At 47.2% G+C, this 27,792-nt stretch overlaps 1 protein-coding gene across 1 annotated transcript; it reads left to right on the top strand.

Annotated features, from left to right (window-relative positions):
* The first annotated feature begins 484 nt into the window (after positions 1-484).
* On the top strand, positions 485-27,704 carry LOC132453401 (myosin-9-like). Its single transcript, XM_060046195.1, has 43 exons — positions 485-728; positions 4,361-4,551; positions 5,512-5,652; positions 5,822-5,978; positions 6,606-6,633; positions 6,823-6,916; positions 7,880-7,900; positions 8,649-8,741; positions 8,991-9,054; positions 9,178-9,276; positions 9,469-9,612; positions 9,713-9,808; positions 9,930-10,006; positions 10,116-10,310; positions 11,005-11,178; positions 12,160-12,333; positions 12,869-12,983; positions 13,149-13,339; positions 13,476-13,597; positions 13,839-13,908; positions 14,099-14,259; positions 14,668-14,776; positions 15,052-15,183; positions 15,970-16,176; positions 16,463-16,600; positions 17,140-17,263; positions 17,370-17,541; positions 17,862-18,074; positions 18,355-18,499; positions 18,645-18,851; positions 19,599-19,703; positions 19,950-20,102; positions 20,810-21,058; positions 21,341-21,553; positions 21,988-22,200; positions 22,471-22,632; positions 23,089-23,217; positions 24,350-24,438; positions 24,612-24,735; positions 25,512-25,720; positions 26,015-26,123; positions 26,330-26,502; positions 26,814-27,704. Exons 2-43 carry the CDS (start codon positions 4,366-4,368, stop codon positions 26,920-26,922), a joined length of 5,886 nt encoding a protein of 1,961 aa, XP_059902178.1. The 5' UTR covers positions 485-728; positions 4,361-4,365; the 3' UTR covers positions 26,923-27,704.
* The last annotated feature ends 88 nt before the right edge of the window (positions 27,705-27,792 follow it).

Raw genomic sequence — 27,792 nt, 5'->3', positions numbered from 1 at the left:
ACATTGAAAACGGAATAAACAACGTCTTTACGTCTTTCATTTTTTTTTACTTTAGTTGTATGGATGTCAACGACGCACCCATGTCTTCATTTCTTTGCTGATACCATTCCTCCCCCTCCATCCCGCCCCCCACAGGTACAGACGAAGCTTTACATTCCTTCACATTCACTTCTCCTACACACATTCCTGTCACAATATAACAGTGCCTCTCACTCAAAGATCGAACCAAACAAGTTATCCCAGTACCTCAAAACAAACTCTAAAAGGTTTTACACGCCATTCAATAAAAACGTATTCGACGAATGAGTGATCTCATTAAATTAACACAATGATGCGAGGCTAAAGAACTGCGATAGCCATCATCCCAATCTACACCCGCTGGACCCCGCCCGTGTTTGGTTAACAGCGACTCACCTGTGGGGCGGGGGGCGGTGCCTCGACACTCGGTTCCTACCTTAGAACCATAGAAATGGGCGGATCCGCCCGTCGAGCCTTCCATCCTCGCCGAGTGTAACGCCTGTACAGCTCGACCGCATGAAACAAACACGCACACACACAGGCAGCTCGGAGGAATCTTTAAGATAGACAGAGAACGAGGCGGAGAGATCCATGCGTTGCGTCGCTTGTGTTGTGTGACATTCAAAGCTTGGTGGTGCAGGGCTTCTTAACAACACTGACGCAAAACCGAGCGGCCGACTTACTTCGCAGTGCTTGACGCTGAACACAAGGTAACTAAATGCATACGTTGTTTTTTTTTTCTAAACTTCGCTAGCCCAACTAACTATAATCCTCAACACAAAGTGCTTTCTACCTGTTGAAGACGAGTAAAGTACCCCTCGATCGTCAAATAGGCCTACCACCCAGCCATTTGTTCCCTGTTCAAACTATAAGGAACTGCAGGTGCGCGCTAATGTTTTACATGTATGGTTTTCTGCCCTCTGTAATGTGATTCATTGCCGTGTGTGGATCGAGACATTCCTCCGTCTGCATCTCGTGTTTGTGACTTATTTGAAGGACGTGTATCGGCAAGCTAGTTTGGCAAGTAGTGAACCTGCATGCACCCAGTCTACCCTGAGGATATATCATTTTGTATGTATAACAAGACTATGTGATAAAGACATGCGTGGGTGTGTAAAGGCCTATGTTATTTCTTTCAAAATGCATTTTATTCTCAAAACTATAGTTGACCACCCGAAGCCTCCCTACACACGCACACGTACTCGCACACTAACAAAAAGGTAGTCCTGAAGCAGTCAGAGAAACCTCACTTAGCATCGCTCCTGAACCATGGTGGATCCTAACCTGCAGTTGGCAGGCTCCTGGTCGCTGATGTGTCACATGTAAAGCAGGGATTGGACCTGCTCCAGGAACAGGAGGCCGCAGAGAAAGAACGGACTGAGAGGGAGGCCAGAAATGTAGGGTCATTAAGTCACCTTTTAAAGTTGTCCATCTCTACATTTATACAAAGCTGTTCCCCTCTAACATAGTTTTTATTTTATTTGTTACACTCCCTTTTATATTCCAATGCATCGACCAAGACTACAGACTGGGCCACGGGTTCAAAGGTCAGGCCTCCTAATGATAGGATGGCAAGGCTCCTGTGGTATTACTGCTTCCAGCCAGAGCAAAACCAGTTAGAGGAGGATGGTTGTATGACCTCCTGTGTGAGGCAACAGAGACCTGTTGCTGCCCACTGCTATTGCATGTGCGTTGCCAGATTCCACCGTTCGTTTGGCTTGCGTTGGATGAGAAATGCATACGTGTTTCTTCATCGCGGTGCTTGTAGTCTTGCAGACGCACACATTGTGTGGTTGAATGCTCAAACCGTAGCAACTTCCTGAGGAACTTGGTCCTCTGCAGTTTTTCATCATGTCCTGTTACAACTTGAGGTCGCCGCCCGTCGACCACAGTGTTCTTCTCGTCGGTCATCTCATAGGCTTCTCGTCGTTTCTGACGGATTTCGCCTGTCATAGTTCAGTGGAATTTAATGGTGGCCGTGCCTCCTCTTCAGGCTACAAATCTCTCTCCCCTTCTTACTCACTCTCTTTATCTGTCTCTCACTCTCGTTCTCTCTCTCTCTCTCTCTCTCTGGCCCTGAGGGCACATGATATTAAGCAACAGTCTGCCCCCCCCCCCCCCCTTCTCCCTCCGTCCCTCCCCGACTTTACACGGGCTGATCACATAAGGTGCTTAGAGAGAAACACAGAAGACATCTTACACTTATCTGTTTATCTCCCTGTGTAAACGCACACTCACTCTTGTCTCGACCGGTTGAGACAGCAATCATCCTCTTCTTATTGGATAGAAATAACTAATCTGCCATGCTCAAACTCATTCACACACGTGCATAGTTGGGAGATTGGCCATTCATTTGCTGAGGCTTTTCTTGTGTTTTTGTTTTTATGCAGTATTGTTTACGAACCGCCTGTTCTAATCTAAAGTTCTATATGCTGTAACTATAATGTACAGTTCTATACATTGTCTTCACTTGTTTGTTACAGCGGTCAAAATGAGTAGAGACTATGAAAGCAAACAGGCTTGTATTGATCAAAAGAAAATAGGTTATTTTAGCACAGTAATTCTCTGCTGGGCGTGGCACTGGATGAGAAGGTTTCTCCCTCCTTGCCCTAACTTGCTCTAAACATTCCTTCCTCCTGCTTCCTACCCCGTATCCCCCTCTGTCTGCCAGTGTCCCCAGCCCCTCCGCCCAGTCAGCCTAGCTGTGTTGTAACCTGTGGCCAGATGTATTGTTATGCTATGGGTGTTGAGGTATGAGGACAGATGTCTCATCTCCAGCCGTATCGGGATATAGGTCACATGGTGTGCTTTCCTGGTGTTTGAACACCTCATTGATTTATTCTGTGATTGTCCTTTTGCTGCTAGTTGACTATAATTTGAAAGTCTGATTTATACCCCCCCCCCCCCCCCAAGCTTATTTAGGCCACAAAATTGCTCTTCTGTTAACTTGCAAAAGGGATTCGTCAGTGTTAATGACTCAATCTATCGATTTTGAAATGATAAATCGAAAAAAGGATCTTATGGCTTAACAAATAGGGATTTGTGACCGTAATGAATTGTCAGTCTAACAGTTGGGATGTATCATTGGGATAACCACAGGACAGCAGGATGGTAAGGGTTACCGCTGTTTGGAGACGGTATAGAGACTGTGTCTAATCCCAACTCTAATGAGGGGGTGAGCAGCAGGGACTGTTCCTACCAGGAAGTCAGGGATGTGTGCAATTGAGAGCTGTACACGGTTTCAAATGGTCCCTGTTCAATCCCTTCATTTTCGATTGAATGCGGCATATAGACATGACTTAATCACCCCAGAAAATAAATTAATACTTTAATAAAACAACTTGTGTGTCAAGGGTGTCGGTGATACCGAATACACTAATTTATGGAACCTGTTGTTCTGATGGCAAGGGTCTGTTGTCTTCAAGTAGGATGCAATTATTGCTATCAAGGAGGAATGATTGACCTATGGAGGAAATGATGGGAAATTACGTGTATTCTTACCAATGCCAGTACTAGTAGTTTAATGAATGCCAGTAGTTATTTTCTTGAATACAGGGCTACAATACAGGCAATGCATGTAAAACTTGCTGGTAGTGATATTTCATGTTGGAAAAGTACCGTCTGCGGGCAAGAACGTGTTTTTAAGCGCAAGGTTTTAACAACAGGTTTGAACCTGACTCAAATTACAGTCATGGTGTAAAAACACCATGACTGTTTTCTTTTTTTCAGTTCCAAATTGCAAAAAAACGGAATCCCCAACATGTTTTCTATTATAACTTCTTCTTCATTATCCAACATAAGTTTGACCTATTTTCACGTCACAATTGTAAGCATTAAGGCAACCTATTCCACATAACGTGGCTAGTGTTGTTTTTCAGGGCATATCACATGTTTCCTGTGTGGTGTCGTTAGGCTCCCTGTTCTTGCATTTCCTCATGGTAGCTCTCACATGCTTAACCTTTGAGGAGGCAGTTCTCTTTTGCATGCTCGTAGAACCACATCCAGCCGTTGATGCTATGCCTTCAGCACCCTGCATAGCATCACTCCCCAAGAATGAGTCGGACACTTAAGAGTGTGCTCTCCCTGCTGTATTTTCATTCAGGATAATTTTTTTAACTGTTTCAAGTCTTATACCTTAAAAAACAACAACTAAAAACTAAAACCATTATGCCACGAAATCCAGAGGCCATGCAAACTCGGTTAAAGGACAATCTCACTTCAAACTCTGATCGACATTACGTAGGGTTGTTTAACCCGGCAACTGTGTAAAACGTTGGGCTCCTAAATTCTGTGTGATTTGAATTTCCTGCGGTAACTCTCCCTCTTCCTCTCTGTCCTGAAGCCACCATGACGGATGCAAACAAGTTCCTGTATGGGGAGCGCGGCGCGGACAACGACCCCATGGCCCAGGCCGACTGGTCCACCAAGAAGCTGGTGTGGGTGCCGGCGGAGAAGAGCGGCTTCGAGGCGGGCTCGCTGAAGGAGGAGAGCGGGGATGAGTGTGTGGTGGAGCTGTGCGACTCGGGCAGGAAGGTGAGCCGACAAGGCTTCGGTGGGGTCTCGTCAATGGGCGTGGTCAGCAGCCTGCTGTGTATTTGAAGGGTTTGGTTGAGGTTTAGTGCAGAATGCATGTCTACACGTGGTCACTTATGGTGCGTTTTTGTATTCTCTGTGAACCGACTCGGACCTCGGATGTGACGTCACGCCCACCCTTCAATCGTTTTATTATGTTTCGCTCGGTCGTCGGGAGGAAAACATGGACGCCACCTGGAAAGCTGTTGTCGCGGTAGCATTGGCAGAGTACCAGGCGCTCCAAAATAAGCCATAGGCAGAGATACAGACGCAGTAAAGTATTGCAGTAATAGGAGTGATTGAAATTGCCATTTAAACCACCAAAGCGCTCCAAGCACAATGAAAACAGTTCATGCTTCAAGTCACACTGGGCGCAGCCATCTTGAATTCTGTCTCGGAATTTTGCTCGGCCTCCTCCGAGTTCATCCGAGCTAGCAAGTTCGCCGTCCGAGGAAAAGGGGCGTGTTCATGCGTGTCGCTAGGCAACGTCCTCGGACCTCCAAGACGGATGGATAATAAAACGATTGAGAAAAAAAAAAAAGTGTCTCTTGCATGCTATTGTGTGCAAGAAACCCCATATCAATGCATCACCAGTTACCATAAACGTCAGGCGTCGCAAAATGAGAAGCTTGGTTTAGGGAGGTCTGACTGGGAGCACGCACCCTGCTCAACCAGGTATGCAAAAAATATTTGAGTACGTTTCTCAAATTTTATTTTTTTTTTATTTTTTTTCTACAGGCCCGGTCTCTAGCCATAGTCGTAGTTAATTCCTGTTCAATAACACACAGTTAAAACTCTCGGCCACATGAGTTCTCTTACGAAGTTAACCATTGCTTGTTGAATACATTCTCTAATCTACATTCGGGGGACCAGGATATACCAAGCACCAGTCCCAAAACGTTTCCATTTTCCACTTCTCAGATCAAAGTCAACAAGGACGACATCCAGAAGATGAATCCGCCCAAGTTCAGCAAGGTGGAGGACATGGCGGAGCTCACCTGCCTCAACGAAGCCTCAGTGCTCCACAACCTGAAGGAGAGATACTACTCTGGACTCATCTACGTGAGTTCACACACACACTCACGCCCGTTACCCTGGGCCGACATTGCCTAGTTAGTTCACGACAACCACACTGACTATACCATCCTAAAAGGACCATCAACAAGAGGTCAAACATTGACGGGCACGCGTCTTATCCCTCCCCCCCCCCCCCCCCCCCTCCACACACCAGACGTACTCGGGTCTGTTCTGCGTGGTCATCAACCCCTACAAGTACCTTCCCATCTACACGGAGGACATCGTGGACATGTACAAGGGCAAGAAGAGGCACGAGATGCCCCCCCACATCTATGCCATCACTGACACCTCCTACAGGAGCATGATGCAGGGTAGGTCTCCTGGCTGCTATACACACGCACACCTGCCTCATGCACTCATGCACTCACTCAGTCTCTCACGACAAGGCTTACTATTCCAAAAGTCTCTTCAATGGATTGTTAGGGTGTTTAGTAGGATACAAGATCACCAAGATGTACTTACTATTCAATGAGTCTCTGATGGATCCCCAGGGAGTTTAATCGTTTACAAGACAAACAATGGCTTCCCTGGTGAGGCATGTGATCAAGCTAGTCATCTGCCCAGGTTCTTGACTAGATAGTACAGTGCATCATGGGATATTTCTAGTCTGTGTAGATTTGATTATAAGAATCCACTAACATAGTGCATAGTACATAGTGCAGTGCTTATCTGTCGAATAAGGTGAATGTTTATTGGCGATAAGTAGATAAGATGTGTATATTTACGTATGATTTAATTTGGCAGATTTATTACTTTTTTTATTTTTTTATTTTTCTTATCAGGAATCTTGGTTTAGAAATGTATTATTGCCTTATTCTTTTTCTGCGTTGCTTGTCTTACATTCTTTGCCACAGCCGTGCCAGCTGTTTACAAACTGGGCAAACAGGATTATGTATGAACTGGCCTACTGAGTGATGCTAACAGTATATCTTCCCTAGATCGGGAGGATCAGTCCATCCTTTGCACGTAAGTGATTTCTCTTGTGACAACCTTTCTAGCCAAATTAGTTTTTTTCCGAAACTAAATCGAACTCATTTTAATTTTAATCGCACGTTTCTCAGCCATTGTATACGTAGTGACCTCTCGTTGATTAACCCGCTTTGATTTTACACCGTTCGACGATCACACATGTACCGTTGTCCTTGTTCGGCTCAGAGGGGAGTCTGGCGCGGGAAAGACGGAGAACACAAAGAAAGTGATCCAGTATCTGGCCCACGTCGCCTCGTCCTTCAAGTCCAAGCGAGACCAGGTGGGTACAGAACCGTGTGTTTTAGTTTGACGGCATGTCCCACACACGGTATGTTGATGCCTTAGGTCATGATGAATGTTTTTCTAATCTTTTTTTTTGACAAATATTTCTATTGAGGAAGTTGTCAGTTAACTCTCTTCTTTGTTTTCATCAGAGAGACGACAAACGCATTATAGCTCAAAGGCTACAACTGATGTGTCAAACCATCTCTAGGTTTATGCTAAAAGTGTGGTTGTATAAAATAGTATGCATCATAGATGTCAGACATATATCAGGTATTCTCCATCAGAAATGCAAATCTATTGCAGGGAAAATGTAGGTTTGTTTTCAAGTTTAGTTTATTTCTCGTCTTTTATTGAAAAGCATTGAGGAACCTTAGGCACTTTTTTATACCCAACTGGGTGTCGTCCTAAAGATTGAATTGAACCTGGACATCCACAGGGGTAATCAGTAGGAAAACAAGCACAGGGCCATGGCCTGTACCAATTACATTCTTACATTTGGTTGTTTTTTAAATGTGCATCTCTGTTCAGTGTCCTCTGTAAAATGTTGTCTGTATTCCATTTTCAGTTCGGTTTTCTTTATTCTTTTACATGTAGCAGTTTAATTTTTTGCCACACTTTCAACTCTCTGGTCTGTTCTGATAAGGGAAGCAGCCCAGCCAACATTCCCCTTTCAGGTCCATACTCGCCTGTCCTGCAGTGACCAGGACTCCAGCGAGCAGCAATGCGTGTGTGGGGCTGAGGATGTCTGTGTGGGTGTATGAATGTCTGACTGGACTTATCCCGTCATGTATGGCTTGTTCTAAAGTTCACAATATATGCAATCTACTGAAGTCTTATCTGCGTTATTCTCTGTCACTGAGCCTGACTGCAGTTCGTAGTGGTGTACTCATGCAAACTGAGGGAAGAGCTTGTTACAAAGTGTTAAATTATCCACCCTTTCTTCTCCTTCTACCTCTAGGGCAGCGCAGTTCTGTCACAAGTGAGTTCATCTCTGACGCTGCATGATAAACAGCTTTTTGCATATGCGCCAAATCATAAACGGCTTTTTCGGTCTGTGTTTTCAAGAGGAATTATTATTAAGTCACGCCACTGAACAGATCAAATGCTCTTTGTTATGGGCCTGCATGGACCTGGTTTGGGGAATAGGGGTGGTTGTTTGTCTGTCTGTGTGGTTGAACCGCGTGTCCTTACCCGTTTTATCTAAGCGCTTGCGTGAGCGTGCGTGTGTGTGTGTGTGTGTGTGTGTGCGCAATGCGTGTGCGAGCGTGTGTGTTGTGCGTAATACATGCATGATGCGTAGTGTGCTTGCAAGCATGATTAACGCCACTGCTCTCACACAGTCATTTAACGTTGACGCAAAGATGACGGAAATGGAAGCCTCTATTTTCCCTCTGAAGTATTGTAATTGGAGTCAGAATGTTAAAAAAATATTTTTATTGTACTTCAGATTTATGAACTTGGAAAGAAGTTTGGTATTTCTAGTGGAAGAAAATATGTGTGAACAAGATTCTTGTTCCTTAACTCATTAAGATCTAAATACATCTGTTCTGGGACAAGAAATACTAACCTACAAGGTCAAAAATATGAAGCACGACAAATAAAAAATTTCAGTTCCGAAAATTCTGACTTCACTTCCACTACTTAGCTCTACTAGAGTGAACTTGACGTCCAATCAAATGGACGCTGCGATTGCTGAGTTGTGTTGTGATCTCCCGCTCCGTGCTCAGGGGGAACTGGAGAAACAGCTGCTGAGGGCCAACCCAATCCTGGAGGCCTTCGGCAACGCCAAGACGGTCAAGAACGACAACTCCTCGAGATTTGTAAGTGTGGCCTTAAAGTCCTTCCACTAAAAACTCCTGTAGCTAGGATCTGCTCTCTCCCTAAATTTTACCACCCTTAAGAAGTGTTGCATTAGATTGATTTCCCGAACCAATCAGAAAAGAGATGCCTTGGTCAGAAATAAGTGCTCATACAGAGGCTTACCTATAGCAACTTTTGGGTGTTTTCTTGTCAGTATCTCCAACACATCACAACGCCAATGTTTCAAAGCAGTTTTTGTTTCGGAATAGGGGAAATTCATCCGGATCAACTTTGACGTCAACGGATACATCGTTGGAGCCAACATCGAGACTTGTATCCTTGAAGTGCCATAGGGTCAACCCTGTCATTTCTTCTTGCTAAGCGGCTGCTTTTTAATGACAATTCTGACTGAATCGGTGTCTGGCCTGATTACGTCCTTAACCAGCGTGATGCCAGACCTGCTGGAGAAGTCTCGGGCCATCCGTCAGGCTAAAGAGGAGAGGAGCTTCCACATCTTCTACTATATGCTGACCGGAGCCGGGGATAAGCTGCGCAGTAAGCCCTCACCGATGGTCACAGAGAAAACCAGGGTTCTCCCAAAGGCTCAATGCTTATGATTGTGCACTGGAGAATTTTATTTAAAATAGTTTTTCGATTTTGTTTTTTAAATGGATTTGATGAACTGCAACCCTATATACAGTAGGTAGTAGTCTACTCGGGATAACAAAATGTGCTTTTATTTTGAAGCCGAGTTATGTCTGGAGGACTACAGCAAGTACCGCTTCCTGTCCAACGGGAACTCGACCATCCCAGGCCAGCAGGACCAGGACCTGTTCAACGAGACCATGGAGGCCTTCGAGATCATGAGCGTCCCGGAGGAGGAGCGAACGGGTACGGTTTTCCCCTTGACAACAGTCTGCCTCGGTCTCTGCAGGTGTCCACGCTCAGCTCATGTGTCCCTTGACGATACGTTTGTGTTCTTGTCGGCCAGGCCTGATGAAGGTGATCTCTGCTGTGCTCCAGCTGGGGAACATGAGCTTCAAGAAGGAACGTCACTCTGACCAGGCCTCCATGCCTGATGATACCGGTACCCGCACCACACTCATCCATGGACATCGCAGAAGCACCTATTTAGCACTACCCACAGGCCCTCGCACCGCTCTCTGCTCGCATGATACCCAACTGAACCGCCCTCTTCTGTCCCGCAGCGGCCCAGAAGGTCTGCCACCTGCTGGGGATGAACGTGACTGACTTCACGCGGGCCATCCTGTCCCCCAGAATCAAGGTAGGTACCCGCCCTTTAAGGGACTCCGCCGAAAGACCAGTGCACTCAACCCAATGGGCACATGGACTCTTACTCAGGAACGACCTGTCTGTCGCTCTCCGCGCCGCAGGTGGGACGGGACTACGTGCAGAAGGCTCAGACCCAGGAGCAGGCGGAGTTTGCGGTGGAGGCGCTGGCCAAGGCGTCCTACGAGAGGATGTTCCGCTGGCTGGTGATGAGGATCAACAAGGCCCTGGACAAGACCAAGAGGCAGGGCGCCTCCTTCATCGGCATCCTGGACATCGCTGGCTTCGAGATCTTCGAGGTACGGTTTTCGGGGGGCCCGCGACCGCGCGGGACGACGGTCAAAGAGGTCGCTTGTGACGTAGGCCGGAGGGTTCTAGGCCAGGGCACACCGCCAACCAAAGCGTACATTCCACGCACAAACACTAAGAAGTTGTAGGACATGACATGGAACACCTACATGCAAACGCCAATGTGTCTGCTTGGAAGGCACTGCCGTAGAGTGGTGATGTGTCACATCATATCATAGCAATAAAACAAGAAGGAGCAGAAGACAAATGCCCTTTGGACTGCCTTCAGCCTTTTTGCTTTTCATAGTTTAGTAGGGCTTAAACGCAAGATTATTTTCAGTCCAATAATCAAATATATATGTATAATATTTAAAATTATGGCAAATTCCCTCGCAAGTTTCCAGAGTCTAAACGGATGTCTTTAATGTGTTTGCTTTAGCTGACAAGCAGTCAGCTAAAGCAAACTAAAATTTGAATCATCATTAAGCAGCAGTAATTGTTTAATTACTCAAACGATGAAGCAAATTTCAAAATGAACTTTGATTAACAACCCTATAGTCAAGGAGGCTCTCTTAGACCATGGACCCTTTAGAATTAATTTTCATTTCCAGGTCCTTCTTCCACCTGTTAAATTTAAACTGAACAATGTCATTATTTATTATTATTATTATTATTATTTGAACCCTTCTCCTCCTCCTCCCCCAGCTGAACTCTTTCGAGCAGCTGTGCATCAACTACACCAACGAGAAGCTGCAGCAGCTCTTCAACCACACCATGTTCGTCCTGGAGCAGGAGGAGTACCAGCGGGAGGGCATTGAGTGGAGCTTCATCGACTTCGGCCTGGACCTGCAGCCCTGCATCGACCTCATCGAGAGATCGGTGAGATAGCTCCTCCCCATCACTCTCTAAAGTTGTTTTATTGGAGTCTAATCCGTGCTGAGGGTCTGAGAGCAGCACTGAGGAACTGAGGAATCGAGGTTGTTTAACTTTTGGTCACTTCTGTTTTGTTTTTCGACCAATCATTTTGCTCGGGGCTGGCATGGATCTGTAAGCGCCCGTCCCGAAGGACGACGTATAAAAGGACGAAATACAAATTCGACCTATACTGGTATATTAAACTTTTCCAAGAGCCTGAAGACTGTGGGGAAACCAACGATTTAAGACGGTGTCTTTAGTGGTCTGATATGAACCGTGTGTAAAATGTCCTCTTAAGGGATATATGTATTTATATCCTCTTCTGAAAGCTCCATCTTGCAACTTGTTAAGTTTTAGTTAGTTTGGTAGAAAATCTCTTTAACGAAACAGGAACGTTGCCTTCCGTTCCAGGCGCTAGGCCGCCTCCCCCCCAGAAGTTCTGCTATGGCATGTCAGGACCGCTGGATCCGAGAAGACTCCTCTCCCTTATTCTGAGTCTGCCACTGTACTCACACGCATATGTAGGGTTAAAATCAAGTTGTCCTGCAGCAACCTCTTGTCGATCTATCGTCATTCGTCAACTGTCAAATGTTTGCATCACTGGTCGCCATGACAACGGTCTAAATCGGTGATCGGCAGTACCACAGCAGTTTCGGTTAGAATCAGGAAGTGCGATTGCCTGCGGTGGGAACCTGCTGCTGCTCTAGTGATCAACTGTCAGGTGCTTCACGAAAGACTTTCCTTAGCTCTGCTGAGCGAGGTTCAGAGGGCCGTTTGTATGACGTATAACGGCCCTAAACACCTCAACAGGGTTGAGGTGTTTAGTTCGAGAGAAGGGCTATTTTATTAGTTTCACAAATTGTTGCTTGCATCGATGCTTAAGTCACATGGTTGCACATAGTTTTGCATCATCGTGTGTGTGTGTGTGTGTGCGTGTGTGTGCAGACTGGGCCCCCGGGGGTGCTGGCCCTGCTGGACGAGGAGTGCTGGTTCCCCAAGGCCACGGACAAGAGCTTCGTGGAGAAGGTGGTCCAGGAGCAGGGCGGCAGCCCCAAGTTCCAGAAGCCCAAGAAGCTGAAGGACAACGTGGACTTCTGCATCATCCACTACGCCGGGAAGGTATGGACCACGGCCATTTTCTGCAAATTTAACTTAAATTTAACTTTAAATTTAAATCTGCAAATTTAAATTTTTATTTTTTTTTATTTACGTTACTTTTGCTTGTGCTTTTTTATTAGGTTAATAACGGTATATTATGTAAGCCTATATTATGTAAGCAGGTAGTTGCATATAATTTCTGTCAAATTGAATGCAGAGAGAGACATGGAGACCATCATTGTGTTCCTGATGTTTAAAAGTGAATCCGATTGTAGAGGCGGACAGTTGTTTAGGGGAGGAGCTGGGCCTCGCCATTAGAACGCTGTGGGAGACCCCGATATGGAAATGTTTTATTTTCAGGCTAATGAAGCATGAAGCAACACAAAATATCATTCAGCATAATTTAGCCGCCTATATTAAAAAAGATGAGGTTGTCTGGGTTTGGCCTGCCGATTCAGATTCGACCATGGCAGATCTTAGTCCAGAGTTCCCCTAGGAGAGGCGGATTCAACAGAAGAACACATGAATACACATGAACATGTCGTTTGTGTGGTAGGTTGACTACAAGGCGGACGAGTGGCTGATGAAGAACATGGACCCTCTGAATGAGTGTGTGGCCTCGCTGCTCAACCAGTCAACGGACAAATTCATCGCCGACCTCTGGAGGGACGGTGAGTTTGGCCGACGCATGACGGCCTCATGGACGCATTTCTATGCTTGTCTATTTATTTTTTTGTGAAGTAACTGGGGTATGTCCACGGTGGCGTCTTCCTCTGTGACGGTCCCGTCTGTACCTCGGCCTGTCTTCATCACACCTCCTGTGTTTCTGCTCCCAGTGGACCGCATCGTGGGCCTGGACAAGGTGGCGGGCATGTCGGACTCCATGCACGGAGCCTTCAAGACCCGCAAGGGCATGTTCCGCACGGTGGGCCAGCTGTACAAGGAGCAGCTCTCCAACCTCATGACCACCCTGAGGAACACCAACCCCAACTTCGTCCGCTGCATCATCCCCAACCACGAGAAGAAGGTGCACATCAACTCCTGTTGGCGGTTTTAAGTCTAGACCGAATGTTCCTCATTGTAGCTTCTTGGTATCGCTGCGTATGCTCTAATGTGTTTTTCGGTCTGTTTGTCTCTTTGTCTGTGTGTCCGTGCCCCCCCAGGCTGGTAAGCTGGAGCCCCACCTGGTCCTGGACCAGCTCCGGTGTAACGGGGTTCTGGAGGGGATCCGCATCTGCAGACAGGGCTTCCCCAACCGCATCGTCTTCCAGGAGTTCAGGCAGAGGTAACCCGGGGCGGGCACAGGGTTGTCCAACGTTTAGAAGCTACAATCGCAACCAAAAATATTTCATCGGAAATGTATTTGTTTTATTTAAGCAGAAGGTCTAATGACGGTAGCAGTTCCTAAGCAATGCATCGGTTTCCTTCTGACCAACTTTGTGGATGCACGGACTCTGAGGGAGAGACGGGCCGGTGGGCCCATGCGTCATTTTATTTATTCTCATTTGATGTCCCTTGTCTTCCAGGTATGAGATCCTCACTCCCAACTCCATCCCCAAAGGCTTCATGGATGGGAAGCAGGCGTGTGTGCTCATGGTGAGATTCGTCACACGTGCATAAAGACTTGTAGTAGGATAACATTGATCACATTCTATCGTATGGTGTGTATGACGTATTGTTTTTATCTGCAGATTATCTTGCGTTATTTTTTTACTCCATCATTTGCGTTCAATCACGAGTGAAGACGGGGAGCGTATAGTGAGTACCGTTTCTCTCTCCCGGACAGATCAAAGCCCTGGAGCTGGACCCTAACCTGTACCGGATCGGGCAGAGCAAGGTGTTCTTCCGGGCCGGAGTGCTGGCCCACCTGGAGGAGGAGCGGGACATCAAGGTCACTGACGTCATCATCAACTTCCAGGCCTGGTGCCGTGGCTACGTGGCTCGCAAGTACGCTCAGAGCCCACCTCCAGTGCTTCATTAGACTACCCCCTGTACTCGTCGTGTACAATCCGCTTTATCCCTAGATCATTTGAAAAGCCTATTATTTGCACCTAGAGACGGCCCCCTTCCTCTCTTCAACGAGGTGGCCTCGTATCATTTTGCGTTTGTATCAACACTATCCAACATTGGTCAATGCAATTCGACAGTGAGATCCCCTTTTTTGTCGAATGTTTGTGCCTGCAATGTGACGATAAAATTCCTGAACATTGGTTGTTTCGCTGAAGAGGCTTCCTGCAGTCTGGACGCGTGTCCTCCCATGAACATGCTCTCAATAAACAAAAAGCTTGTATGACATGAAGGGTCTTACAAGAGGTCCCGTTCCATCACTCGCCCCCCTTTTTTGTCTCCCTCCAGAGCGTTCACCAAGCGGCAGCAGCAGCTGACTGCCATGAAGGTCATCCAGAGGAACTGTGTGGCCTACCTGAAGCTGAGGAACTGGCAGTGGTGGAGGCTGTTCACCAAGGTACCACGTGTGTGTGTGTGTGTGTGTTGTGACTTCACTGGCTTCATCAATTTTATCACGGTGGATCCAAACCAACTCGCGTCACAGTTAATAGTTTCTGATCTGAACGTTAGTCATTTAAAGTTAATCGATGAGGAGGATGTGTTCATTTGGGTAGTAGATTCTGTTTATACCCCCACTCCCTCTTTGCTTTCCTCCCATATCCCTTAACCCTTTTTCCCACCTGGGATGGCCTTAGTCCCCCCCACCCAACACCTCCTCTTCTCCGTCCCCAGGTGAAGCCCCTGCTGCAGGTGAGCCGGCAGGAGGAGGAGATGCTGGCGAAGGACGAGGAGCTGGAGCAGGTGAAGCAGAGGCAGCTGGAGGCCCAGCAGCTGCTCCAGAGCTTTGAGTCCAAGCAGCAGCAGGTATGTGACATGAGCACCAGGACCACACGCTCTTACTGCAGCAGGTTACAGACCAGGGGGGAAGACACTGACACACACAGATATACAAAGACAGACACACACACACACATGGACTTAATAAGCAGGACTCGGTGTAGAATATGAACACCAAAACACTTTAATAGCAACGATGAAGGCACCTGTAACCTGTTTGATGAAACCCAAGTTATAGTACGACTGGGGAGCCTACAGTAGATCATGGCTATAGTACGACTGGGGGAGCCTACAGTAGACCATGGCTATAGTACGACTGGGGGAGCCTACCGTAGATCATGGCTATAGTACGACTGGGGGAGCCTACCGTAGATCATGGCTATAGTACGACTGGGGGAGCCTACAGTAGATCATGGCTATAGTACGACTGGGGGAGCCTACCGTAGATCATGGCTATAGTACGACTGGGGGAGCCTACAGTAGACCATGGCTATAGTACGACTGGGGGAAGCCTACCGTAGATCATGGCTATAGTACGACTGGGGGAGCCTACAGTAGACCATGGCTATAGTACGACTGGGGGAGCCTACAGTAGACCATGGCTATAGTACGACTGGGGGAAGCCTACCGTAGATCATGGCTATAGTAGGGCTGGGGGAAGCCTACCGTAGACCATGGCTATAGTACGACTGGGGGAAGCCTACCGTAGATCATGGCTATAGTAGGACCATGGCTATACAAGCCTACATGGAGCCGTATGAGACCACTCCCTGGGACCAGTCCCTCACGTGTGTTTGTCCCCCGCTCCCCCAGATGAGCTCGGAGAAGCAGGCCCTTCAGGAGCAGCTGCAGGCGGAGATCGAGCTGTGCGCCGAGGCGGAGGAGATGCGCTCCCGCCTCGCCGCCCGCAAGACGGAGCTGGAGGACATCCTGCACGACCTGGAGTCCCGCCTCGAGGAGGAGGAGGAGCGCGTCACGCAGATGAGCAGCGAGAGGAAAAAGATGCAGACCAACATCACGGTCAGTGGGGGGGGGGGGATGTCTGGGGAACGGGTGGAAGATATGTTGAATCTGCTGCGGATCCCCTTCATATAAAACGATCACATTCATTAGTTGTCATAATTATTCAATATTTAACATGCTCATATTTAATACAGATTTATTACTGAATATAGAATTCATATAGTTTTTAAGTTTGACATTGGTTTTAAAAATGTTTGCAAAAATTTTTTTTTCTTTTAACAAGAAAAAGGCAACCATTGCAATATTGACATGAGCCATAACTTCGATTAATTTGTCCCTGCAGGAGCTGGAGCAGCAGCTGGATGAGGAAGAGGGCGCCAGGCAGAAGCTCCAGCTGGAGAAGTTGACTACGGACGCCAAGCTAAAGAAGATCGAGGAGGAGGTCATGATGATCGAGGACCAAAACAACAAACTCAACAAGGTCGGTCCAGGGCTCTTTTATAATCGCGAGGTTCTACCACAATGACACCACTCCTTCAATTAATTTGCGAACTCGGGATGCAAGTTGTTTGGTTTATCGTGTGTACTGCTCGGTAATTACCAGGTCCAATGGTTGATATGGGGGGATAATCAGTAGGTAATTGAGCGACGATATGACACGTATTGCGATTCTTTTAAAATTGTGATATGACATGCGATTTATCATTCTTGTTTTTATGTGTGGTTTAACGTTGTGCTTCATGTTCTAAAAGTCCAACATTGTTTAAATGCCGACTATAGTTGAATACACTATAGAGGCCTCTGTACCACGCTACTATGAAGTTGCTTACACTGTTAACATTTTTAGATCAAAGAAATGCGATACACTCATGAATTGATTCATTCATTTATGTGTCATCTTTTTAAACTGATTCATGAGGCACATGCGTGATTGACACATTTTACACTAAATGACTGTGATTCAGTGATCCAGACTCGGTCATGAGTGTCCCACCCTGACCCCTCTCTTCCCGTGTTCAGGAGAAGAAGCATCTGGAGGAGCGGATCTCCGAGTTCACCACCAACCTGGCGGAGGAGGAGGAGAAGTCCAAGAGCTTGCAGAAGCTCAAGAACAAACATGAAGCCATGATCACCGACCTGGAGGGTAAGTGATTGTGTGTGTTTGTGTACACCTCAACATGTGTGGCCGTCGTTGCAACAAGTCGTTTTTTTTTTATTGCGAAACAAGTTTTGAATTCTCTGTCCCTCAGACCGCCTGAGGAAGGAGGAGAAGACGAGGCAGGAGCTGGAGAAGGGCCGTCGGAAGCTGGAGGGGGACTCCACCGATCTCCACGACCAGATCGCAGACCTCCAGGCTCAGATCGCCGAACTCAAAGCCCAGCTGGCCAAGAAGGAGGAGGAGCTTCTGGCTGCCCTCGCCAGGTTAGCTAGGGAGCCCGGTCCAAACCATACCAATGTTTCTCCACAGTGTAACTGTATGTGTTGGAGCGTTATCTACAGTTATACTGTGGAGAAACTTATTTTTCATACGACACGACAGTAATCCAGTAATCCAGTCACACTTGGAATACTTTGATTTAGGGAACTGAATGGTAACCCGTGATTGTAATATTGTTTGTTCCTAGATGCCTCACCATACCCTACTGAGATAAGGATTAATGAAAAAGACTGATTTCAGACACAAAAACAATATATAACGACTAACCCATGGTTCTTCCTCCTCTGCGGCCGTCACCTTCTAGGATTGAGCAAGAGGCCTCAGCCAAGAACCTGGCCCAGAAGAATATCCGAGAGCTGGAGGCGCAGATCTCTGAGCTGCAGGAGGACCTGGAGCTGGAGAGGCAGGCCCGCGCCAAGGCGGAGAAGTACCGCCGGGACCTGGGAGAGGAGCTGGAGGCGCTGAAGACGGAGCTGGAGGACACGCTGGACTCCACCGCCGCCCAGCAGGAGCTCAGGTACGGGGATGGGCGTGGCTTCTGGACAACCTGCAATGATTGCTAGTGATGCTAAGTGGTTCAAGCATGTATAGGAAATATTTATAATGTTTATAGTATTGATTATGGTATGTCTTTTGATTATTTGTCATTGTCAACTTTGATCTCGAAAGCTATCTATCATGTTTAGCCATGTTAATATTAAGTGAAAGCTGCAATAATTTATTTCTGACCACTAGAGTGCACCAAAGGACTGCTATTGTCCTGCGCCTTCCATTCATTACTTCTGATGCATGTTCAGATCTAAGCGTGAGACTGAGGTCTCTCAACTGAAGAAGACACTGGATGATGAGGCGAAGGTCTACGAGCAGCAAATGGGCGAGATGAGACAAAAACACAACCAGGCCTTTGATGAGCTCAACGAACAGCTGGAACAGGCCAAGAGGGTGAAAATCATTATGCCTTCTTTTTGGATGTGTTTTTTGTGTTTCAATTGATAGACTCTTATTCATACGAAAAAGAAGACTATGCTCTCGGCATTGAAAATGTATCTTTCAGTTGAACCAATGTCCTTATGCTTTACCCCCACAGAACAAGGTATCAGTGGAGAAGACCAAGCAGGCACTGGAGAGTGAGTGGAACGAGCTGCAGATCGAGATGAAGACGCTGACCCAGAGCAAGGGCGACTCGGAGAGTCGCAGGAAGAAGGCCGAGTCCCAGCTGCAGGAGCTGCTGGTCAAGCACGGGGAGAGCGAGCGGCAGAGGACCGAGCTGGCCGAGAAGATGACCAAGATGCAGGTGAGCGTCCCATCGAGGGTCGTAGTGTCCCCTTGGAGGAGCTGGGGTCACTGAAGGGGGTAGGGCTAGTAGAGGGGTGACGCAAGGCCAAAAAGTTTTCTTCTGATCGTGCAAGCTTTTTTCTTTTTTGACCCTGGAGTACTTCACTGCTGTAGGGGGGACGATTCGTTAAGGTTACTGGTAACGGGAGGTGGGATGATGATGATTAAGCAATATCACACAAGAGAGGGAATGCTGTTGCACTGAATATCAGCATGGCTGTGATTCGGTCGTAGTTACGAGGCCTTTGGCCGAGTGCCGAAGAGAGTCACAGCCGTGCTGATATTCATCACCACAACACGACCTCGAGTGTGTTTATTGCTTTTATGCAACAGTTCTACGAGCAATTATGTTTGTTAATAGTAGTAAACGACAACAGATTATGGTTGCTACTTTGTATAGGTCTACACGTTACGTTAAGTTACGTTACGTTCCCTTCGTCCTCTTCTGAAGACCATTCCTAATTCAACTCAAATGTTATGTCTCAGAACATGTTAGTCTTTGTTGCATTCTAAGCTACATTAAAGTCCCAGTGCTGTTATACTCTATATCAGCACTCATGGAATGCCTCTTGTCCAATCAAATTACTTGGTCGGAACTAATTGACCGTGGAGTCGTTTCCTCCTGTTGAACCCCAGGCTAGGTTTCTCATTGTGATGCTCATTCATTATCGGGAATGCCAACGTGTATCTGTTACTCTGTGTGTAGTCCGAGCTGGATAACGTCAGCAGTCTGCTGAGTGCGGCGGAGAGCAACGGCATCAAGGCCAGCAAAGACTGCTCCTTTGTGGAGTCCACACTGGCGGATACACAGGTACTCACTCACTCACTCACTCACTCACTCACTCACTCACTCACTCACTCACTCACTCACTCACTCACTCACTCAGGCTACTTTAACTTTCTCCTCCATCTCTTGTTCATTCAGCATGGGGACAGACGGGTTTCCATATTATCTTTCCATATTCCATATTTAAAAGCTATCGGTCACATAGCTTGCCTAACACTGACACACTTCCAGATGTTGTGTTGCTCAGCCCACCTGTGTCTGCGTGTGTAGGAGCTGCTTCAAGAGGAGACCAGGCAGAAGCTGGCGGTGAACACACGGCTGCGCCAGCTGGAGGATGAGCAGCACAACCTGCGGGAGATGCTGGAGGAGGAGGAGGAGAGCAAGAGGAGCGTGGAGAAGCAGGTGGCCACCCTCCAGACCCAGGTCAGTCCAAGACACACCCCTCACCCCCAGGTGCATACACTGGCACCAGCCCGCCTCCAACCCTCTAGTGCCTGATCGGGAACTACGGGTTGAACTTGAGAATTGACCCATTTTTAAGTGTGTGCATTTCTTGATTTACCCCTCGGTTGAGCTGTCATGATCCTTGCGATGAGGTTACCGTTAGACCTCTCAAAAATATTCCGCTGTGGAAGAAGTAAAATGTTCTTTCTCTTATCGTTAGTTATTTGAAGAGTTGCACGGGAGCTATGGTTGCTTGTTGAAAGGCCCGTGTTTCCACCCATCAATACCTGTACTGAGGTTCATGACAACAATGAGTCACTTCATATCTATGTGTGTAGCTTCTAAACGGTTCCTATTGGATCCCCTTGGAAAAGGACAGGATCCATCTCAAGGGGCTAACCTCAAATTAAAACGGAACACATTTGGTTCCTGTACGGTACATGCTAGTGGCACAATTTCTTCCACTTACGGGAAGGCTCATGAGCTGTACCTTAAGCTTCTACCCCATTGCTTAAACATTTACATCAAAACACGCACACTTTTTTCTTATCCGTAGTTATAAAGACAAAACATTGCTCATTCGGTGATGTATGAAACGACCCGGCCATCCAATTAGTCACATAATTCCCAATCTATATTCTCCCTCTCCCTCCTCCACTTCCTCCTCCTCCTCCTCCTCCTCTCAGCTGGCAGACATGAAGAAGAAGATGGAGCAGGAGGCGCTGACCCTGGATGGCTCAGAGGAGGGCCGTAAGCGGGTGCAGCGGGAGATGGAGGCGGTGGTGCAGCAGCTCGAGGAGAGGAGCGCTGCCTACGACAAGCTGGACAAGACCAAGACCCGAGTGCAGCAGGAGCTGGACGACCTCATGGTGGACCAGGACCACCTCCGGCAGATCGTCTCCAACCTGGAGAAGAAGCAGAAGAAGTTTGACCAGGTGTGTGGGTGGAATGAACACAAACTGTTGGATATATACGAGTTTGAAAACGTAATGCATTTATTCAGCATTTCTGCTGAATACATTTTCAAATCGCAAATTAAGTAATGTACAATTATGTATCCAGCTCTTGGGCAATTTTTCTAAAATATTAAATATTTTATTTTTTTCCCATTGACTTAATTTTGGTTTCCTCGCCTGAATACTTCTAAATGAGATGATTCCCTACTAAGCCTCAACGTTCCCCCCGGTTCCTCCTCCTCCTCCTCCTCCTCCTCCCAGATGCTGGCGGAGGAGAAGACCACCTCCACCAAGTACGCCGAGGAGCGGGACCGGGCCGAGGCGGAGGCCCGGGAGAAGGAGACCCGCGCCCTGGCCCTGACCCGCGAGCTGGAGGCCATGGCGGGCCTGAAGGACGAGCTGGACCGCACCAACAAGACGCTCAAGGCCGAGATGGATGACCTGGTCTCCTCCAAGGACGACGTCGGCAAGAGTGTAGGAGCCGCACGCACGCCATTTTGTTTTCTTTGGTTGGAACTGCCATCAGAATCGTAGCTAAGTCGTCTCTGGTTTAAAATATATTTTGGTATGTAGGGTTTAGTCCTCGTTATCTCTTTCAATCATATATATTTTCATGTTCATCTTTATAGTTGCGTTTATTTATTTTTCTGAACCATTTTTACACAGATTGATGGATGCATTTCATAGTTCCCCTGATGGGTTGCATGGCAGCCCGACACAGGGCCTCATTGAACAAAGATATAATGAACATTTTAAAAAGTATTAAATAAAGGTTGATGCTTGGGAGTTTCCAGGAAATGACGGCGCTACCGATAGTCCATCCGAAGCTGGTACCTGATCTCCTCTGTCAAACCATGGGAGTACAAACCCCTCACATTTCTCCTCCTCCTCCTCCACCTTCACCTCAGGTCCACGAGCTGGAGCGGGCGAAGCGCGGCATGGACCAGCAGGTGGAGGAGATGCGGGTGCAGCTGGAGGAGCTGGAGGACGAGCTGCAGGCCACGGAGGACGCCAAGCTGCGCCTGGAGGTCAACATGCAGGCCATGAAGGCCCAGTTCGACCGCGACCTGCTGGCCCGCGACGAGCAGGGGGAGGAGAAGAAGAGGGCCCTGGTCAAGCAGGTGAGGCAGACGGGAGGACTAATTCACTCACACGTATTGGATCGAGTGGGTGGTATAGCTTCACTATACAGTACTGTATAGATTCACTAAATGACATTGGATGGAGTGGATGGTATAGCTTTAACATTCAGGACTGTACTCACTGACTCACTCACGTTGGATAGAGTGGACGGTATAGGTATAAAAACAACAAGCAGTGAGGCGGTGAAGCGTGTGTGTGTGTGAAGAGGGGGTTGCGGGCGTGCTGACAGTGGGCCTGGGGTCCGGCAGGTGCGTGAGATGGAGCTGGAGCTGGAGGAGGAGCGCCGCCAGCGCTCCCAGGCCATGTCGGGCCGCAAGAAGCTGGAGCTGGACCTGGCCGAGCTGGCGGCTCAGATAGACTCTGCCAACAAGGCCCGCGATGAAGCCCTCAGGCACCTGAAGAAGCTCCAGGTAACACCCATTCACTCATTAATTTATTACCATGTCTGTGCTTTAATTATGTGGGAAGCTAATTTTGGGCAAAACCCCAAATCTCACAAAGCCTATTTATACGATATTTTTCTTAATGACTGGTCACATATTAGACATGAACCATTATGAGCCAGTGGCTTCAATGCTTGTCTTTAATAAATGGGTATTTATATGGGTATGATTGATGTGTAGAACAGCCATGTGTTTAATGCCCAAAAACATAATTCACTTGCTATCAACAAGGGAAGAAAAATATGAACGGAGCTGAACAGGGCTACTTTAGAAGCCTTTGAGATGAGTGTGGATTTAGCTGCGCTACAAGTTGCCATTACGCTGCCAACCAGAGAGCCATCCGCCCTTGCCCATAGCTTAGCATTAGCCGCAGGGTGTGGGCATGGAGCGGAGGCTGAAGCTCTCTGCATGTTTGTCCCCCAGGCGCTGATGAAGGAGCAGATGCGCGAGACGGATGAGCTGCGTGTGTCCCGGGACGAGGCCCTGAACGAGGCCAAGGAGAACGAGAAGAAGATGAAGACCATGGAGGCCGACGCCATGCAGTTCCAGGAGGTACCGATGTCACTTCGCGCTCACACTGGGGCTCTTATTGGTTGTTTACATGCAACACAAGCCGCTGTCTATCCAATCACGTGCCTTGACAGAAAAATGTGTTGGACATGAGGGATTAGTGGTTTCTGACTCTTAAAGTATGTTTTATTGTATTTAAATTGTAGTTGTGAAAACTATTTGTCATGATGATTTAATGTATGTGATCTTGTAGTTAAGTTAGGGTAGGCCATTTTGAGAAACCATCCCGAGTATGCTAGTTTCTTTATTTAAAGAGATACTTCACCGGTGGGAATATGAAGGTTTGTATTATAAATGTGAAAAAAAAATTGAAATTGGTTCATCCTAGCCTTAAAAAAGGCAGAAAGAGTGTTTTCATGGTCTCTCTGGCTCAAAGTAAGAAAACCTCCAACTACCACAGTGCATTGCGCTCGCTGCCCCGCCCCCCTGTCGGTCTCCCGTACGCGAGCTCCCGCCCCCTCTCATTCCTTATTGGTGGAAAAATTTGCCACCAAAAGTGTGTTGTAGTCCTCGGCCCTTCTAGCGGGACAAGAGGTTTCTCCCGAAATGACGTCAAACACGTCATTTGACGTCATTTCGGGAGAAAATTAGATGAGAAAAAATGGGCCAAGGGGAGACTGGTTTAGACTGATATTTATTTATATATTTATTTATATTACAATAGCGATTTTATAATGATAGAACGCCGGTTCTAAATGGGTGAAGTATCCCTTTAAGGATCAAACAGAAAAGAATCCCAACCCTTCCCTTCAGGCGTACCTCCAAGGCCGCTCCCCAAAACATGAGTGGTCCGCTAGCTCAAGCAATAGGTCTGCCTGGCCTTATGGAAGACACCAGTCATTTTCAATGAATGCACGGGCAGAGTGTGCGCAGGTAGTCTGGTGCGTAGAGAGACCAGTAGGCTAGCCTGTAGGGCTTATTGCAGGGATGCCACAGATACCAGATTATTGTGAACAAGATTATTTCAACAAATATGGCAAAAATAAATTGCCTAGCCGACAAAAAAAAGGAAATGTCATGGTCCATCAAATGAAGGGCTCACTGTGCAATGTGCTTGCATGTGGGGGAGCGCTTTGGTTTCTCATGCTCTCGTTCTCGTGTCTTGTGCTCTCAGGACGTGGCGTCTGCAGAGAGGACGAAGAGACAGGCCCAGACGGAGCGAGATGAGCTTCAGGAGGAGATGAGCCTCTTAAACACCAAGCTGTATGATACCACGCACTTCAATAGCTACACCACACCGTCCAAAACATCCTGCATGCATTGATTCATTAAAAACGGCATGCATTCATATGCATGTGTGTGTGTACTGTCTCGAACTATATGGATCATAATACTTCAAACTGAAGTTGAACCATGGCTGTGCTTCTTCTCCGCAGGTCTCTGGCTGCGGATGAGAAGCGGAGGCAGGACGCTCGTATCGCCCAGCTGGAGGAGGAGCTGGAGGAGGAACAGGTCAACACGGAGATGGTCAACGACCGGCTGAAGAGGACCGGGCTGCAGGTGAGCCAAGGATGCAACATGCCTCGTAACTTACAGTTGTTGCGGTTGTTATTATATTGAGTGTAATACGTTAAGATCAGTGGTGGCAATGAGATGAAAATCATAAGCTTGGATAAAGTTGCTTCCCCTTCATAACTATAACGAGGACGGCTTGGTGGCTCGACCCGCTAGTGCGCTACAATGACATTAGGGAATGAAATGAGGGAACGTCATGTAGTACTACATGTCGTGGCATGTGTGTTAGACTCCCACCTGTGCTACATGTCATTCCCTCTCCTCTTGACTCCATTTTCCTATGTCCCTTCACTGCCCTGTCCGTAAAGAGACAAAATAGCCCATGAAAAATAGAACAATAATTTCATGAATAATAGCTGTTGTGATTAACAAGATCTTGCAATGTAATTAATTGCGACCGATCCGTAAGGGCTTTATTTCGTGCTGATCAAGGCTTTGATGTAAGGCGTTCACAGCAGTTTGGATACCGGGATCAAACATGGCTGTAAATTATTTTAACAAAACATTAAGTATATGAACCGCTGCAGTGGTTTCTTAAAATACTTTTTTATCTCTTAAATCAAACCCCCCCTTAACCCTGGGCCAACCCTGGTTTTTTCACACATAAAAACTTGTATGTCAACATTAAAAGACAATAGGTACAGCAATGTATACCGGACGTACCGGAGGAATACAGACACACGCACACACACACTCTCACACACACACACACACACACACACACTCTGACTCGCTCTTCTGTGCCGCGTGTCTTGTCCCAGAACGACCAGCTGACGACCGAGGTGTCCACGGAGCGCAGCGCGGCCCAACGCCTGGAGGGGGTCCGCATTCAGCTGGAGCGGCAGAACAAGGAGCTGAAGCTGAAGCTCGGGGAGATGGAGGGGGCTGTCAAGAGCAAGTACAAGGCCGCCATCGCGGCTCTGGAGGCCAAGATCTTGCAGGTGGAGGAGCAGCTGGACGTGGAGTCAAAGTGAGTGAGGCCGGCCAGACTCTCGCACCGTGGCTGGTTGCTGATGATGATGAGGTGGATGAGGATGCACCAAAGCCTCTAAATAGTTCATAATTTGTTAAAATGTGCATGGAGACAATGGTGAAAACAAATAATTATCTATGGTGGTAGATTTGTCTCAATGATTTAATATTATATACGATGACTACTTGTTCCGTTTCCAGATAAATAAAACCAAACAAATAAAATAATTGAAAGGAGGAAGAAGGGTAGTTTTGGTTGCTCTTCCTCACCGTGTTGCTGTTGCCGTGTCAGGGAGCGGCAGCAGGCCTCCAGACAGGTCCGCAGGACGGAGAAGAAGCTGAAGGAAGTGCTGCTTCAGGTGGAGGACGAGAAGCGCAACACAGACCAGTACAAAGACCAGGTCAGCCTTCCTCAACGTGTGTGTGTGTGTGTGTGTGTGTGTGTGTGTGTGTGTGTGTGTGTGTGTGTGTGTGTGTGTGTGTGTGTGTGTGTGTGTGTGTGTGTGTGTGTGTGTGTGTGTGTGTGTGTGTGTGTGTGTGTGTCCCTTGCTGACCCTGGGGTCTGCCGGTGCCTCTACCGTACCCTGAACCCTGTCTCCTTGTCCAGGCCGACAAGCTCAACACTCGCATGCGGCAGCTGAAGCGCCAGCTGGAGGAGGCTGAGGAGGAGGTGACCCGAGCCAACGCCAACCGCAGGAAGCTGCAGAGAGACCTGGACGACGTCAGCGAGTCGGCCGACTCCATGACCCGGGAGGTCAGCACCCTGAGGGGCAAGCTCAGGTGAGGCCTTCAAACAGGACACACAGCAGAACGTGTACTGAGGTCCACAGAATGACTGCTCTGTATTGCAGAATTTGTACTTCCACTGTACTGCCAGAATGTGTACTATGTACTGCAGAATCTATACTCTGTAATGCGAAAGTATTGTCTACAGCTCGTCGGCCATTTACCTTCATCTACTTGTCGTCATACAGCATATACCCGTTGTGGTTTTATTCCTTGACACTGTAATAGATCAGCACTGCTGACGTCACATCTTAAGATGTCCTTGCGATTTCTGCACTCATTGTGTTTCCGTGTGTCTTTGTTAGACGTGGGGACCTGCCCTACAACCTAAACCGCCTGATTGGTCGCACCGGCGGGGAAAGCGATGAGGAGGGAGAAGTGCAGAGCGAATCATCCGAGCCCCAGTTACCCTGAGGGTCTACACTGAGGACCAACCTACGCGTTGGGATTCATATTCAACATTTTTAACAAAATTGCTTTTATGAAATTATCTAGCCATTGGTATCCCTTTAAATACTACAGCCTTGAATTATCTTTTTTTTTTGTGTTATGAATGCGTATCTCTGCCAAATATCTTCCCTTCACCGTCCGAATGACAGATATATTGTTTCCACAACGCTTCACCTTATATAAAATACACTTTATTGCTTTGTTTCTACTTGATGGAAAGAGATTGAAATTGTATTGGTATATTAGTAATCCTGCTACTATTTTAACAAGCCATATGAGTTTATAAAGATGGGTCAAATGCTGTTAAAGCCACTGTTAATCACTGTTTTGTTTTGCACATAATGATCTGGGTGCTTCGACACAGTAAGATACTAGATCACGTTTAGTTACATTGTTGAAATCACAGTAAAACCTAACGAGTTGCACAGATGCTAGGACATGATCACAATTGGTGTAGTTTCACTCAAACACAGCTAGTATTTTAGGGCTGATGAGCTTGTCAATCAGTATGTTTCAATTGGTCATCTTTGGTGGTGGGTTATGTATTATGGCTTACTTTGCTTCTGTATGAACTTTTAGCATTGCAGTCAAGATTTCCTTATGGCACAAAATGATGTTCACTGCGGTTGAATACCACATGTTTGCATGTTCAGGACGATCACTGATCTACTGTTCATTTCCAATGCCATTTAATGCAAATTTCCAATTTGATCAATGCTAAGGGAAATAAATCGATTTAAAGTATACTCAATTATTATTCATTCATTTGTATTTCCAAACTGTCAAATAATTCTGCCCTTAATATAGCATATCAAACTCCGTTATTGATATTCG

The sequence above is a fragment of the Gadus macrocephalus genome, chromosome 3 (assembly GCF_031168955.1).
Source record: "Gadus macrocephalus chromosome 3, ASM3116895v1".
Classification (NCBI taxonomy): Eukaryota; Metazoa; Chordata; class Actinopteri; order Gadiformes; family Gadidae; genus Gadus; species Gadus macrocephalus.
This window is presented reverse-complemented; position numbering and strand designations above follow the sequence as displayed.